At 39.0% G+C, this 17,131-nt stretch overlaps 1 protein-coding gene across 4 annotated transcripts in view; it reads left to right on the top strand.

Annotated features, from left to right (window-relative positions):
* Positions 1 to 16,581, top strand: part of LOC126865811 (homeobox protein cut) — a 159,691-nt gene extending 143,110 nt beyond the window's left edge. Inside the window, exons 5-8 of one of the 4 annotated variants that reach the window (XM_050618707.1) lie at positions 7,292 to 7,634; positions 8,474 to 9,134; positions 10,039 to 10,312; positions 10,661 to 16,581. In XM_050618707.1, coding sequence (XP_050474664.1) covers positions 7,292 to 7,634; positions 8,474 to 9,134; positions 10,039 to 10,312; positions 10,661 to 12,351 — 2,969 coding nt within the window. In that variant the 3' untranslated portion in view covers positions 12,352 to 16,581. Of the gene's footprint in view, positions 1 to 7,279; positions 7,635 to 8,473; positions 9,135 to 10,038; positions 10,313 to 10,660 lie in introns of all 4 variants that reach the window. The other 3 variants (XM_050618709.1, XM_050618708.1, XM_050618706.1) reach the window with 3 other exon arrangements.
* The last annotated feature ends 550 nt before the right edge of the window (positions 16,582 to 17,131 follow it).

Here is a 17,131-nt window from a genome sequence, read left to right as displayed (position 1 = left end):
TTAATCATTCCGCAACTCAAACATTCTACTATTTCTATATTTAACAAACAAGCCATTGGAAAGTTTTCTTGTTTTATTGGAAAATCTTCTTATGTTTCTAGAAAATTCTGCTGCATTTTTTAAAGTTTAAACTCGTACCAAAAGAACATACAAGTATACTATTTATTTATATGTCCATTAATCGACATAAACATATTCGTAATGAAAAGATCTGCGTTATGAAACGCAGCAAGACGATCCATTTAAACGGTCTGGTAGTTCCAATCGAAGACAGAATTTTGTGGTAGCAATTGAAGATATAAGAAAATTTACTATATAATATTGACTCAACAAATTGGAACAGCAGAGAGATATATCACTAGATCGTGAATTCTTACGCAGCTACATGTTTCACAGATTAATTCATATTCTAAAATCAAAAGAGGAGAACCTCGGTTATAAATTATTTTACATACCAAGTATCGTAGAAAGTACTATACTTTGGATATTTTATATATTTTCTCACATTACGCGCGCTCTGTGCAATTTTGCACCTTCAAATTTCTTACGAGTGCATACAAATCCGCAGTCTGGACATTACATATCCACGAACATAATATATTAAGAGCAGACACCGAGTTATATTGGACGATGATTTTCCGCGAGCAAGGCCGACCATTCCGAATTTCGTTCTCGACAACGCGTTCTCGAGGTTGTTACGGAGCTCGATTCGAAGAAGGAACCCCCGTCGGTGCCTCGCAGTCGCGTATTTCACCGTCAATTAAACGCGCTATATGCAGCCACGCACATCTTGCGCGTGTACGCGAGAAAGAGCCACGTAGAACCGGCGCAACGCGAAAGAGTTACGTTCATTAGCGAGGCTACTCTGGTTCATATAGCGATTTTATCAGATTTTCTGTCCCGGTTGTATCCTTCCACCTCCTGACGCCTCGCTCATACAACCGTATTGCCCTTATGGTCGTTCGAGTCCACGGAAATTGCATGGTCTTAAGGTGCATCTTGAAAAACAACCCGACCGTTCCTTACCAGTTGTGGAAATTTCTTTTTAGCTTTTTTAACCGTGATTTTTAAGCCGTGATTTTTAAACCGTGAAAAGCTCTTCTTTCATTTACTCGAAGGAATTTATGGTATAGGCTAGATTGTCAAAATAGAATCACAGATTGAACAAGTAATGATTTTTATTTCAGGAAATATGATTTTTCAATTACATCACATCGAAACAAAATAATAAACATAGACAATATTAAAGAAAAAAACACTAATACAGGAAACATTTGAGATATATCGTTTTCGAGATATTATCGATATTATATGAATTCTCATTTCGTACAAGTAAATTATATTCGTGATCAAATCTTTGCTATTTTACTTGGATGCGATACAATTAAGAAATCGTGGTTTTCGAAACAAGGATTATTTTTCGAATCTGCGTTAAATATTCTTCCATTCCTCTTCTCCAATACTGTGCATTTGCAATGTCTTAAATCTCCTTCCTGAATAACTAATGGATTTCTTTAATGAAATAATTATTACTGTAATTGTAACACGTGTAATTAATTTCCAATTTCATTTCCAATTTTTTTACACAAAAATAACAGTAATAACCACACTATATACAGTCCAAAGAATTCTATTTCCTCTATCACTCTTAACGTTTCCGAATTTAATCTAATCATCTGAACAAAGGAATCTAAATTTTCGATCCTAAAGAAGAGGAAATCGCAATCATTGAAGAACCTTAACCCGAGTTCCCATCGATATCCAACCTGTTCTATTCTCCTCTCTCAACCAAGACACCATTGTTCGCGGTCCAAAAATACAAGGACTAGCAAACGCCAGTTCTCGAGAACCTATTTTTCATCGTTTCTGATTCCTATCGACCTCATAGACACGTGTACTTTCCACGGGTCAGCCAACAATCGCGGCTGGCGTAAGAATTCTCGTTGTCGAGAACATAAATCGGGAACACGCGTTCCACGTAACAATCGTTTCGTTTCTTAAGGTACGTCATATTCGTTGAAAGGTTCTCACGAAATTGTACCGAAATTTTGTAATCAGCCATTGTCAACGTTCACCGCCATTTATTAGCTTTAAAACAAATTTCATGGCCTGCCTACTGTTTATGGCAGCCGTAATTATCACGAAATATTTTCCATGGAATGTAGGATAAAAGGTAAAGCGTAATATGGATTTCTTATCCGGTTTGGCCATTGTCCTTACCAGAGCCCGATTGTTCTTTCTTTCGACGATTCTTACGAGCCTTTGATGCCTTGGCGCGATCTGAACGAACGAACCGTGACGTTTCATCATCCGGGAGAAACGATGGTGGCAAGACTGCGTGCGCAACGGAAACAACGAGCTCGCGACACCTAGATTATTCTTTGTCTAATTGGCTCAGGCTGGCTCTACTTCGACGTTCAGCGCTTATGAGAAGAAAAGAAAGTTAACACCGAAGACATTGTGAATTAGAAAATAGGGCTGTAGAAAATCTCTTCCTCCAATTTTCACGGAATTGTATTTATGTAATTACTATAATTACGAATTTCTGATAGACACGTGAATGTTGTTTAAGCAGTGAAAAATGGAAAAGTTGGCTTCCAAATATCTTTTTCCTAGGAAAAACAAAGACGTTTCTTTGATCCACTTTGATGTAAAGCAATTGTGAAAGCAGATCAAAGCGTGAAGAGTTTCTTAAATGCTATTAGCGTCTTTTTTTTAAATAAATTTCAGTATTCTCATATGATTTCTTCTTCCTGGAAATTTCTTCATTGTTAAGGTAAAAAGGTTCTATAAATTTATGTTTTCTAGCTCTTTCAATAAAGAAAAACTTATCGTCTTTCGTCTGAACTAACATTAATATTTTTGAACCGTATGCACCCAGTATCAACAAAAAGTTTCGTAGATTTAAAGTATGTCGTAAATTCATATCGTAGATGTAGCTTTAGAACACGAGCAAATGCGTCGATGAAATATGAAACTATGAGATATTTATCGCGTTAACAATAATCATGATATTTACGTATTTACCGACATTTGAAATAGAAATTTTTCTTTGATGCGTTTAAACGCGCAGTTTGATAAGATATTGACGCACGTTCCAATATAGATGTTATGAATATAGATGCGACGTAAGGAACAAGATATTAATGCAGGAACTTTGTGGTAATTGGACACGATAAATCTTTATACGTAATATGTTACGAAGTATCGTTGTTCTCACCGCAATACGTTAATCACCATTCCGTTCGATAACGATAATGTCAATTTCATCAGTGTAAACCGCAAAAAGTCCGCTTACAGGAAAAGGAGTAACGCATAATAACGACCTGGATTCTTTTTATCTCGGCGAAGTTTTTCTGCTGGTAACCAAGTTGAAAACACGTTTTTCACCGATCTGTTCATCGTTACAACGATGTATCCGAGACGCAAGCGTATATCGTTCTTCTGCGACGCAAAACGTGAACTGCAACCAAAGATTCGATGGAAAATTCACTTGCATATATACGTTACTCTGATTGGAATTTTCAGTTTCTATTACTAAACATTGGAAATGATGTAAATTGTTATCAGAAACCCTTTGCGATACATGTAATTGAATCGATATTATTAGTGAAACGTTACGAAATTTGCAGATACCAGAATGCATAGAATGCACGATATACACAAAGATGTAAAATATCCGAAACGTATTGTTCTTCGTAACGTAATATTTAATGGGTAAAACAAACTTCAATCTATTGTACCTATTGTTCGAATTGTGTTCGTGGAAATACGAATTTGCAGAAAAATCCGCAGTCTATCGTTAAGTTACCTGGCATAACAGTAACAATTTTGATAATTGATGAAACTTTACAATCAATTTGTACAAATTACAAATCGCACGATTATTCTTTATCCGACGCAATATTGTGGAATTGTAAGAGAGAAGTTTAAAAGATGACGACATAAAGAAGCTAGTGAAACTTCAGTCGTCTTCAGTGGGTCGTTTCAACTACAAAATGTAGCTGTAAATATAGGTGGAAGTGTATTTGCCGAAAGATCGCAAAATGTACAGATCGAATTTCAATGGTCATTGCCAATCAATCTGGTAAACAGCCGATTCTTTCGTTAAGAGGTTGCCGCAGTTGTCCCACGAAAATGTCGTATGGGCACAGAGAGAAGAAGGTTGGCATAAGTCGAAGTCCGTTGGCACGAATTCAAACATCACGAGACAATACAGGCGTACCAGCATCGTGTGTACACGTCGCGTTCGATTCTTCACAAGCACCGAACGAACCTCGACTGTCGTCATTGTCCCCGTAATGTTTCCACCCACCAACGTTGTCGATTTCTTGAAACATTTCCCGTCGACCAATATTCTCGCAATAACTGCAACATCGGTTTCTTGGATCGCCGTCTACATTCCGACCTTAATGACCAATTAATCTTTCCTTTCTTGCGTTCCGCATTCGACACTGTACTTATTCTTGTTATAAATAAAAAGGGAAAGAAATTTTCGGTTATAGACGGATTTACGATCGAAAGTGTAGAAACTGAGAGATTCGTTTCGTTCGTATGGCGAGATTAAGAGGCATCTTTTTGCAAAGAGGTGAATTATAGATCAGTTTCTGTTGCAAATAACAAAGCAAAGGAGGAACTGTTTCTTTTTTTTATCGACGAATTTACAATAGAAATTATGGATAGCGAAGTATAATATAAGAGCCGATTCATTTATACGAGATTAAAGCAGATTTTCTTTTTTCTTAGGAGTGAAATATAGATCGGTTTGTGTTAAAAAAAAAAAATACAGATGACAAAGGTATTTTATTTCATCGACGAACTTGCTACTGAAACTGTGCACCGTTTAGATCGATTTAATTAACAGAGATCTAAATAATAGATTAGATGTTTAAATGAAATGGATGTTTTTAAAAACGGTGAAACGTAGATCGTTGTTTAATGATCGATACGTTTCTGGGTAAATGTGGAAAAAGAGGCACATTGTGTTTCGAATATCGTATAATCGATACTCGGGGATTGTTTGAGTTTAACACTGTCGAGACACGTGAAAAGGAGACAAAAGCTAGTGGTTCGTAGAACGAGGTACGGTAGATCTGAATAGAAAATAGAGTATTTAAAATAACAGAGTTACAGTCTATTTATGTCATGTGAAACATATCAAAGTGAAAACAGTCAAGCAATGACACCGTTTACAAAGTTCAATCTCTTTTGAATGATTTTCTAAGAATTATTTTCACGATACAATTAAATTCATTGAATCTAATTTCCTCAGAGCTGAGTTAAAGTATTGAAACTAATTTTGTAACGTTCTTTCTTCTACCCCTTTACACGAATACCTAGATTTAAGCTGATGACGATTTAGTGATACACGACATAGCATAACACTTCTAGAAGTCCTTTTCATAATATATTTTTTGATTCCAATAATTGTTTGCTGATCTATAGCGAAAGCTCGAAATGCAATCTATATTTAATTATAATTTATTTCGAAAACAGAAATTACTACAAAATTTAAGCTTCCTATATCCTTGATCACTTGGAAAATCACTCTTGCAATTCACTCTGATATTTTCATAGCTAGTAAATTTTAATTCAAGAGATATTGAATATAATTCTAAACGATAATACGGTTCTAAGTGAAATTTAACATAAAAAAATTAGCAGGAATACACGGAAATTCAAGTTTTCTACAAATTAGTCAACACATGTCGTACGTTAAAATAAAAAATAATAAAAGATCATTATTAATTATCTACGTCCAACGTATCGAGTATAATCTTCTCGTAACTGGTTAAAGAAGTTTTCATCGCATGATTCTCCCTAATCTACCTAACGAGTAACATCTTCTATTTTTCGGCCGTAAACACGTCCGTGGCGAGAATATTTGGTTGAGTGAGAGAGCAGAAAGGTAGCGAAGCAATCAAAGACATGATCGATGGCTCATTCGTCTGAATCTTACGGCTGATTGGTCAATTAGACAGGAAACACGTACGAGAAGTAGACTGTTGGCTACGTGTAAGAGTAGGGAAGGCCACAAGGGCGAGGCTTCGGAAAAGGATATTTTAATTATCGTCGCTGGGTTATGCTTCTGCCTTCGGCTTCGAGTCGGTATTATTGATTTTGCTTGTATTAATTGCATCCACGTTCGATCGAACGTGGAATCAACCCTCGGATCTGATTAGGTTCGTGGGTCTGCTTCTTCCTTATCGAACGTCGTTCGTAACCGACGAAATTAAAAGACACTGATCACCAGGGAATTTGAATTTCAACCTGTTCGTTCTGGCATTCTTTTCGACTCAACCAGAAACGATCGTTAATTCTCTATTCTTCTAAGTAAAATTGTTTCTTGGCTGTATAAAAATGCTTCTTGTAATTATTGTTTTGTTTAAAATGATTATTTATTATTTGTCTTAATTTTGTAGTTTTTAATTTTCGATATAATTCTGTTCCATCGACTTCTACTATTTATCATTTCAAACATCCTAACATTTATGAAACAGTGAAAACTTGGAGAGACATGTAGCGTTATTTTCGATTTCTACTTCATCCAAAAGGTATTGGAAAAGTAAATCAAGAGGCGATTTACAATATGATAATTTACATTAACATGCAAACGATGTAAAACGAATAACAGCTTTTGAGGATTTCTGTAAAATCTACGTCTTGTATTAGTTTGTAACATGCGAAATGTCCATTTGAAATCTTCAGATAAAATCATCCTACTATTCGCCATCGATCTTCCAAATTTTCTTCCAGCGATACAAACCTGTAAAATAGCAAATGGAATAAAGCTTCGAAGATTTTGCAAAATTCCCAACTATTATATATACTTACACCGCTAAATACTTTGCAAAAGTAATATTAGGAACGTCATATCGATAAAAAATTCCAGAGACCAGGTATTTCCATCGATAAACAAACTTTAATAAAAAAAAAAAACAGAAGTATATTAACTAGAACCAAAGCAAATGGACGTTTCACATATATGAATCGCTAATTCGCCAATTAACTCGACAAAACGAAATGTAGAGGAAATCGATGATTTTAGCGCTAAAATCTTAAAATTTTCAAAAACTGGAGTTAACGAATTTGGCGTGCGAACGGTTCGTATTACAAACCTAATAAAATCTACAGTAGAAAGCAGAGCGTGGATCCAAGCAGTGAAACCAGCCTCTTACCTCTATTTATATCTTAATCTAATGCATCTTTTCTACATTTTCTACATACCAATAAGACCAAACCGAGTAAGAACGCACCACAAGTTGTGCCTCACCCGTAGAGTATGTTTCAGGCAAGGAGCAGGGAATGCCAGCGTTCGCGCGTGGTCCACAGGAAGGTGGTCCGCCGGAAATGAGTGACGAAAGGTTGGCGCATATCCTCTCAGAATCGGGCCACCTACAGATGAGGGGTGAGCACGAGGTGTCGAACGACGCGGACAGCAAAAGTCCAAATAGAATCGGTTGTCCGAGCCCATTTAACAAAGACAGGCTCGACAGTCAAAATAGGAGACTGAAGAAATACGAGAACGATGACATTCCGCAAGAAAAGGTAGTCAGGATTTACCAGGAGGAGCTGGCTAAACTTATGGGAAGAAGGGTGGAGGATCTACGTGGACCCAGAGAGTTCTCTTCCAGGTGAGGCCCGAACAAATGAAAACGTATCGCCATCACTTGCTGGATTGATTGGAAAATAAGAAAATTAGAGATAGATATAAATATTCGATTTTAAATTTTGTATTTTTATGAACACAATTGAAGAGATCTAAGGAAGGATATTGTTTCGTTTATTGAATATCATAAGAAGAACTTCAATTTGGATATTTGATATAGTTTTAGTTGGTCATATACATTCTAAACATTTTTAATTAGAAGTACAATTCCACTATTTATCAACCCTATCTTGTCACGAGAAATTTATTCCTGAAATGAAACTTCATTAACAAAATCTATAAACAAAATTATTCTTCCGGCAAAAAACTAAAAGCTCCATCGAATTAATAATTCTCCGTGAAGATAAATATTCAGTGTGCCAAGAATGTGACTCGTATCGTCAACACCTCTCATCATTACTCAATTCCTCTATTCGCGAATCTGAAAACATAAGTCCAAAGAATCAAAGCAAGAAACATAATCAATTTAAGAATAAGTAAAAAGTAAAAGCACACACGTTACGATGTTAAAAGATGTTCGATAGCGCATCAGGCCGCTATCCATGCGAACCGGTAGCGCATCCCATAGATCATATGAGTCACGGCGGATCGCGGCCGAGCAACAGAGAACTATGCCGAACGGATGACGTATGCGGCTAAAATTAATATGCTAGCTATATTTGTTTCGTTGCTTAACACGAAAATGTCAGGTGTAAACACGGGCTTTTTTGGTCGAAAGCTCGGATTACAGGGCGCAGCTATTGTCAAGCGAGCCGCCACGATTGATCATTATTGAGGACAGCACGCGACCTCGATTAATTGTAGCGCGATGTTCCCGCACTTTTTCAGCGGCACGCAAGGTGGTCTTCAGGGTATAGAGCGGACGCAGGAGGACATCAGGTTGGCGCTTGACGCGTACCACCGTGAGCTACAGAAGCTGAACGCGACACCAGGTCAGAATCCCTCGTTGACAGGACTGCCAGGACTACCTGGCCTGCCTGGCCTCTTGGCTCTACAGCAGCAAGCGCTTCAGCAACATCATCTCGCTACAAACGGTGGTGGTGTCCAAGATCTGAGCCTCGGTAAAGTCGATCCAAGAAATAAGATGATAAACGGAGTGTCCGAGGAGGAGAAAGAGAAGATAGAGGAAGCGATGAGACACGCAGGAAGTGCTTTCTCGTTGGTCAGGCCAAAACAGGAACCAACCACCGCACCCCAATCGACGCCAGGTGGATCTAGCGCGAGTTCACCGCTTGGCAACTCTATTCTTCCACCAGCAATGACACCTAGCGAGGAATTCTCGGGTGCAGCGGCGGCCAGTCCTCTTCAGAGGATGGCCTCTATCACGAATAGTCTGATCAGTCAACCGTCCACGCCTACCCACCACGCGGCCAACCAGAGGCCACTGAAAGCTGTACTTCCTCCCATTACCCAGCAACAGTTCGACTTGTACAATAACTTGAACACAGAGGACATTGTTAAGAGAGTAAGTTGAATCGTAACATTGTTTAGAAGTAGTTGGAGGTGGTCCTCCAAGCATGCCGTTCGAAGGTTACAGATCGGGATTAGAGATAATTCGATTATTCGCTTGCATCGCACAATCGTGTGCATCAGGAAGGAAATATCGTCTTTGCTTTATTGTCGTATTTGCTGCATTCTTTTGTCGGGTATTCCCTTGTGCCTCGCCAGTGAACTTCTTCACAACCTTGATATTTCGATTAATTTATGATGTTATGTTTCATTTAGTGTGAAAGAAACGTTACTTAATCATCAGTAAATTTCGTCACTTCGCTAAGATTTTCACTGGTATTTTATTCTGGAAGTTACTATAACTTTATTGTCGCAGTGATCCCGTCGCTTCGTTTAACGAATTATTTTTGGCACAATTTTGATGCAAGTTTCAAGTAAATCTACTTAAAATTCGAAGTATCCTGATAATTCACGTAATCTATGTTTCGAACGGACGATCCCTAATTTTCAAACGGCAATATATATATCACCAGATATAAGAAGCTTTTAAACAAGATATTCCTTCGACTAAGGAAAAATCAAACAGTGTTTCCAAAAGTAATAGACAGAAGTACAAAAAAGAGTTCGCTCGTACTTTTCAGATACATCGATGCACAAACACGTAGAGAATCTATAACAGTAAACGTTCTGTTCTGAACTATTTTTATAGCCTCTCTTCTATCTATAGCCATTTTATTAACATCATACATTTCCAGTTTTGTGAAACACCCTATATAAGAAATATATGAGTTATAAGTCTATAAACTTGTTTAAAGTTCGACTCAATCTAGTTAGAGTCTCTATATCTCTTCTAGCAATTGTTCCTTAGCCTAAAAACGACATTAAATAATAAAATAAAGAATAAAAATTCGTTTTTGCAGGTGAAGGAGCAGTTGTCTCAATATTCGATCTCGCAACGTCTGTTCGGTGAATCCGTGTTGGGCCTGTCGCAGGGTTCCGTGTCAGATCTGCTGGCGCGTCCGAAGCCATGGCACATGCTGACGCAGAAAGGCCGCGAGCCCTTCATCAGGATGAAGATGTTCCTCGAGGACGATAACGCGGTGCACAAACTGGTCGCCAGCCAATACAAGATCGCGCCAGAGAAGTTGATGAGGACCGGCGGCTACGGTGGCCTGCCTCGTAAGTTTAACTCAGGTCAATATAGATGTTTTGTTATTTTACTAAAAACAACATAGTTTGGGAGCTCGATATCTCTGTGTGCCGAATGCTGCTGCCTTAAAAAAAAAAAAAAAGAAAAAAGGAAACGGGAGAAACAAAAAGCAAAAAAGAAAACTAAAATACGAAGAACATGCGTTGAGTGAAATTGAACGAGTGAAAGATATGTTTGTTGATGAAGGAAGCTAATTCTAAGCCTAAAGGAGGGATTTTCTCTAATCCCAGCTTAACGAAGCAACTGACAACTGTCAAAGTGAGCTTTCGGACTATAACTCAAAAGTTTCGTGAGCGACCACCTTTCAGCGTCTCTTTTTCTTCTTTTTGCAGCCTGTGGAACACCAATGAAGCCAATGCCTCCGACGAAACTGGTACAGGAACAGCTACAGAACGCAGCGAAGGCGCAAGCAGCGGCGCAAGCTGCGGCTCAGGCAGCAGCGCAACACCAGCAGGAGAATCAAATGCAGCTTGGTCCGCCTCAACAGAGTCCGCAACACCCTCAACACCCACAGCCACCACCGCCAATGATGCTGACACCACCTGGACCTCATCATCCCCATTCTCAGCTCAGCATGCAGGAACTGCAGAAAAAGCAACAGCAGCAACAGCAACAGCAGATGAACCTTCATTCCCCGCATCACCAAATGACCCCATCACCTCTCCGTGGTCTTCATCCACATATCTCGCCGAGTGTATACGAAATGGCCGCGTTGACGCAAGATCTGGACACGCAGACGATTACGACGAAGATCAAAGAAGCGTTGCTTGCCAATAATATCGGCCAGAAGATCTTCGGCGAGGCTGTGCTCGGACTGTCGCAAGGCTCGGTCAGTGAATTACTCAGCAAACCAAAGCCATGGCATATGCTGAGCATAAAGGGCAGAGAACCTTTCATAAGAATGCAATTGTGGTTATCGGATGCGCACAACGTGGACCGATTACAGGCGCTGAAAAACGAGCGTAGAGAGGCGAACAAAAGAAGGCGTAGCAGCGGGCCAGGTCACGATAATAGTTCCGACACCTCGAGTAACGACACGGCCGAGTTCTATCACGCAGCGTCGCCCGGACCTGGACCAGCCTCCGCTAAGAAGCAAAGAGTCCTCTTCTCCGAAGAACAGAAAGAAGCTCTGAGGCTTGCCTTCGCGCTCGATCCATATCCCAACGTGGCCACCATCGAGTTCCTCGCTGGTGAACTAGCGTTATCCTCGCGGACGATAACCAACTGGTTTCACAATCATCGGATGAGACTGAAACAGCAGACGCCACACGGTCAGCCGGAGCCTCAATCGCCAAGAGAACCTGGCCAGCCATTCGACCCAGTCCAGTTTAGATTGCTGTTAAACCAAAGACTGTTGGAGATCCAAAAAGAGAGACTAGGCTTGGGCAACGTGCCTCTGCCTTACACGCCGTACTTCAACCCTAATCTGGCTGCCTTAGTAGGGAACGCGCTCAAGGAACAGTGTTCCGGTCTGGATCTTTCTATGAACGCTCTGAAGAGGGAGCCAAACCAAGAATTCGAGGACGAGGATGTGGAAGACGCTATGAGCAATCTCGGTAGCGAGGATTCGGAAGGATCTGCGGGGAGTATAAAGAGAGAACCGGCGGAAACGCCTACAGCACCGGCCACTGTCAGATCAAACAGAAGAAAACCTGCAGCGCCGCAGTGGGTGAATCCTGAGTGGCAGGAACCAGCCAGAACAGGGGACGAAGTGATCATCAATGGTGTCTGCGTGATGCAAACGGATGATTACGGCGTTAAGAGAGAAGCCGAAGAAACGATTAGGGTAGAACCGACTCCGGTACAGGACAGATACGAGGAAGACGCGCAAAGTGACGTGTCTTCTGTGTCTGGAAACAACGGTCAGGACCGAGATAGCCCTCTGCCCAGTCCAAAGTCTGGACAGAACAGTCCGGTGACCTCGCCCAGGCCACCCTCGACGCAGCAGACGCAGCAGTCCACCGATGAGAGTCCCAAGGACAGCGTGGTGAAACACGAACCCGAGGAAACGTGGGATTATTAAGGAACTCTCTGTCTCTCTTGTCGTGATATCGTTACTTTCACAGGATCAAAGAGGGAACGCTAAGAGTGAGGACGTTGTCGAAACATGCCAAAACGATGCTGCGAGTCGCATACGGTCCCCGTATCCGCGTGGACCGCGGGCCTAGTTAAGTTCTTAGAGAGGAAGAAAGAGCAAAAAAAAACCAGTCATAGGATTCGACCAGGCCTGGTTGGTCGATTCCTGCCTACCACGAGGGCATTATCAATAGGGAGGCAAATACAAAGTAGGATACGTGAAATGGTAAATTAAAAGAAACTAAAACGCAAAAAAAAATAAGAAACAAAAGACGCATCAGTGTATGAGAATTGTCGGTCGAACTTTTTTCGAAGACTAAACAACCAGACACACGCTGCTTTATCAAAGAAGACGGAGCTCAATCAAAAAACGAAAAAAAAAAAAGAAAGAAAGAACAGAACTGTTTTTCGTAACACACACGTGGTATCTGTGCGAGAAAAGGGGTTAGTGATGGTGTGCACAGTTGCTACGTATTCGGCGAATTCGTAATTGTTAAAAGACTGTGACGCGACTGGATAGCCTGGGGGATAAAGAGTAGCAAAAGGCGTTCGTCGCACATTCGCTCGAAAAAATCCGAGGAAACCCTGGCCGCTTCCGTTTTTTCTTCGATGGATTTCGAGAGAGTTGGCTTCAGTTAGAAAAAGATAAAGAGATGAAGAACGCGGTGGAAGAGATTGAAATAGAACCGGAGGAAAGTAAAGAAATAAAAGAATACGATGATCGATCGGTAAAACGGAAATGGCCCGGATTCATAGAGTGCAATCTACGAGTAACCAGAGAGTTGTTAGATCAAATTATTATTAATTTTATCTAATTACGCGACGAAGATGAGCGATTAATAATTATTGCATAATTGTGATTCATGTTATATTGTTTATACACTTCTCCTATCCCAATAGTCGTTAAGCTGTTAATGTTATTACACTCCGCTCTCCGACTACGTACCTTTTTTTGTCTGTTCGGTTAGTAGGCGCGTCATCTTTCGTGAAGAAGGAAAAAGAAAAATAAGGCAACGGTTTAGAAAAGGAAAACGTGTCCTCTCGCTCTTTTTCCTGCTTCTTGCTTGTCCGCCAACCTATGGAATAGTAAACGTCAATCCCTTAAGTAGAACTGGTTAGTATTGTTATATCTATCCTTTTTTCGTATTTTATTTGTTTCTCTTTTTTTTGATGATTCAACGCGCGTGGTTTTCGTTTGCTGTTCTCGTATGGATAAGCAGAAAAAAGCAGGATCAAGCAAAAAAAAAAAATCTGTCCACTTACGAATATATAGTTCTTTATGTTGTTTTTCTTTCTATTTCCGCCTAGAGAATTTGTGAAAAGAGGGAGAGTAAGAAAGATAGTTATACAAAGCGATCGGTGATCGAGGTTATCAGTTACTACCAATTATTAATGTATTATTAGGCTTACGTTATCACTGCTATTTTATTATTATTGAATAATATTATTATTACGATGATTATTATTAATATTATTATTGATTATATTGTATTATTTTATTACCATTCGAATTCTTATCGCGATAACGACACGGCTTCTAAAGCCAATGTGATAGAGCTTATATGCGATGATAAAAGTAAATTGATGAGAAATTAACAAATGAGAGAAAGGGATTGAGAGACTGGGAGAGAGAGAGAGAGAAATTAGAGCGATGTGCCGGGAGGTCGGAGGCCTTCTTTTGTGCGATGAAGATGCGCCGGCATCTTTAAACCGGACGTTATAAAGCGGTGGCACCGTAAAGCTCGCATCCACATGTAAATAGCTGTACAAAAAAGAAGAAAAAAAAAAAACGACGAAAGAAAGAGAAGAGAAGAAGAAGAGACTCGGAACATGCGAAACATTACACGTACATGATCTTGTATATTATACTTAATTACCACACTTAACTCTCTAATAGCGGTATATTCACAAACACAGAGCTAAGGGCGCGAATAGTGAACACTTAACGCCCCGTTTCCAATTAAACGATCGAACGATAGATATAAAATCGGTGGTCGTTGAACAACAAATTTTAGGGGTAGTCCCTTTTTAAAATGTACGAACGTATATAATATATATATATATACATATGTGCATATTATATATGTGTATATTATATATGTACACACATACGCACACACAGAGAGAGATATGTGGAAACGCGGCGTTAAGGCTGTTACACGCAGCGCGACAGGTGAACATAATTACGAAAATTACCGTACACTATCGATGCCTGAGAAGGGAGAGGAAGTGAGGGTGAATGCGTGTGCTTGTATGTGAGAGAAAGGGGCAAAAATTATCCTCGATATTACGAATCAAACTTGTATTTACCAGATTAAATTTTAATCTTCGATTAAATTCTAGTCCGCAATTTAAACGAACGATGGCTAAAGAGAGTGAGAAAGATAGCAGAGTGAAAGAGTGGGAAGGAAAAAAGGGATCGAATGGATGAACGAATGGAAGGAAGGGAGCGAATGAGTGAAAAGAAAAAAAGACGATGCGCGATCGAGACAGCCAACCAGTGAGAAAAACACTTAAACAAAAAAGGGCATTGCTAATTGAGAGACCAGTGATCCGACATTCTTTCTTTTCGATTTACATTTTTTCGTGAAATCTATAACCATCGGGGGAATAGTGTGAAACTGTATACAAACGCTATTATCATCATCTTTAAACGCTAATTATCGCTAGTGTCACCCTCATTATTCTTCACGTTATTATTATTAATATTATTATTTTACCATTATTATTATTATTATTATTATTTTAATTCTTATTATTTTTATTACTATTACTACCGTTATTATTATTATTATTATTACAATTACTGTCATTACGATTATTATCATTACTGCTATCGCTATTATTATTACCTTTTATCATGATTATTATGTCATCGTTGTTCGTAACTTAATGACATCGACCAGTCGCATGGGGCTGTCCGACGATCATCATCAATGGCATCCAAATATAACAGACAATGATAACATGATAATATCAAATCAATAAACTATATATATATAAAGAGCGTGTAACAAAGGGAAACGTAAAGAGAAACGCGTATTAAATAGCCGTGAAAAATCGATTCAGCCCGATGAGACCGTCCGATCGATCGTCAATCTCGTTAGGTTACGACGTCGAAATTGCCGCGAAAAAATGCCGATCGTCGCCGATCGTCGCGCGCAGCTGATCAAACAAAACGTGTAACCGGATCTTCCGGCGACGATCAGCGCCATGGTACACTCCCCTTTGTTTTCTTGCCCTCAAAAAGACCTACACCACCCACACCCCCACCTTTCTCTTTTCACGGTTTATTTTTTCTCTTTTCTCTTGTTTATTCGAACGAGACGCGAGGCATATAGGTTCTTCTGTAGATACCGAATAGACTCTAGATAGCAGATAGCTTTAATTATTTAAGCGGTAAACGGTAACTTTCTTAGACGAAGTTAAAATCATTCGCGATCTTCGGCTGAGGAATTTGTAATATAGGGTTGAACGCGGAGGTTCGCGCGGACAAAACCGAGCGGGGGTCGCATAAAGGACCACCGAAAGGAGGGAAAATCATATCGTAAACCTAATAATGAATATTTTACAGAAGCGGCGGCGAAATATAGGAGGGAACGAAAGAAAAATAAACGTGAATAATAAGAGAGAGAAAGAAAAAAGAATAAAAATCGTAAAGATAAACTCTGTAGATAGACAGGTTCGGAAGCATTAAAGAGATACAAAGGAAACAAAAGTGAAATAAGGAAACACAGAGAAATAATAAAACGGTTATCGAGGCTCTTGTACAACGCGCGTGTTCTACGCGCCACGCGCGAAATGATCAAAAAATGAGTAACAAATTTTCGGGGATAGAAAACAAAAAGAAGAAAAAAAAAAAAGGTAAAATAGCGACGAGAGGAGCGAGATATTACATGCCGAGAAAGGACATTGTCATTTCAGTAGTGAAAATAATTGTATTTAAAAAAAAAAAAAAACACACATGAGACGAAACGAGAGAAGGTTTACCTAACGTAATAGTTTATTGATTTGTATTTCATTTCAAATTGTATTATAGCTTAAAGATTATCCTGTACATTGCATACACATACACACATACACACTCACACACGAGCACTATTGTTTTAAATTGTACGTTTATGATTATTATACGAAGATAAAAAAGAAAAATAAATAAGGTATACAAAGTATTGAAGACACGTGGGAAATTTTATTCTGAATCTCTCGGTCTACGAGAATCTTCGATGATTCCTTTACGGCAGATTTGTAGAAATCGCATCTTCAGAGGCATCGAGCGTATATTTATGTAAAAATCTTCTTTTATATCGTAACAGAATGATTTGAGGCTTTGTAATATATGTTAAACCATCGAAACTATTCGAATTGTTTTAATAGAAAGTGATTAATGTTACAGTAATTTTGCGAATTACATGTTTTGTTTCACGAATGTAGATAGAAATTTTCTAATAAATTATTAGTAAATGAAAACATATGGAATATTTAGAAATACACACAACACTCGATGTCTCGAACGCTACGACTTACTGGTGTACAGATTAATCAATTCCTGTTTGGTAGGGAAACTTGATAAACAGTCTACATCGATCTAAATCCCGCGATAGCGTTAGACACGCAATAATACGATTTAAACACAATACGAATGGAAAATTCTCTTTATTGTATATACGTACATGATTATATTATTCATATCAGTGTCTCCATTCAAGAATTTCTAAATTAAAAGG

This window comes from Bombus huntii, chromosome 5 (assembly GCF_024542735.1).
Source record: "Bombus huntii isolate Logan2020A chromosome 5, iyBomHunt1.1, whole genome shotgun sequence".
Lineage (NCBI taxonomy): Eukaryota > Metazoa > Arthropoda > Insecta > Hymenoptera > Apidae > Bombus > Bombus huntii.
Note: the sequence above shows the minus strand (reverse complement) of the source record. Positions and strands in the feature narration are given on the sequence as shown.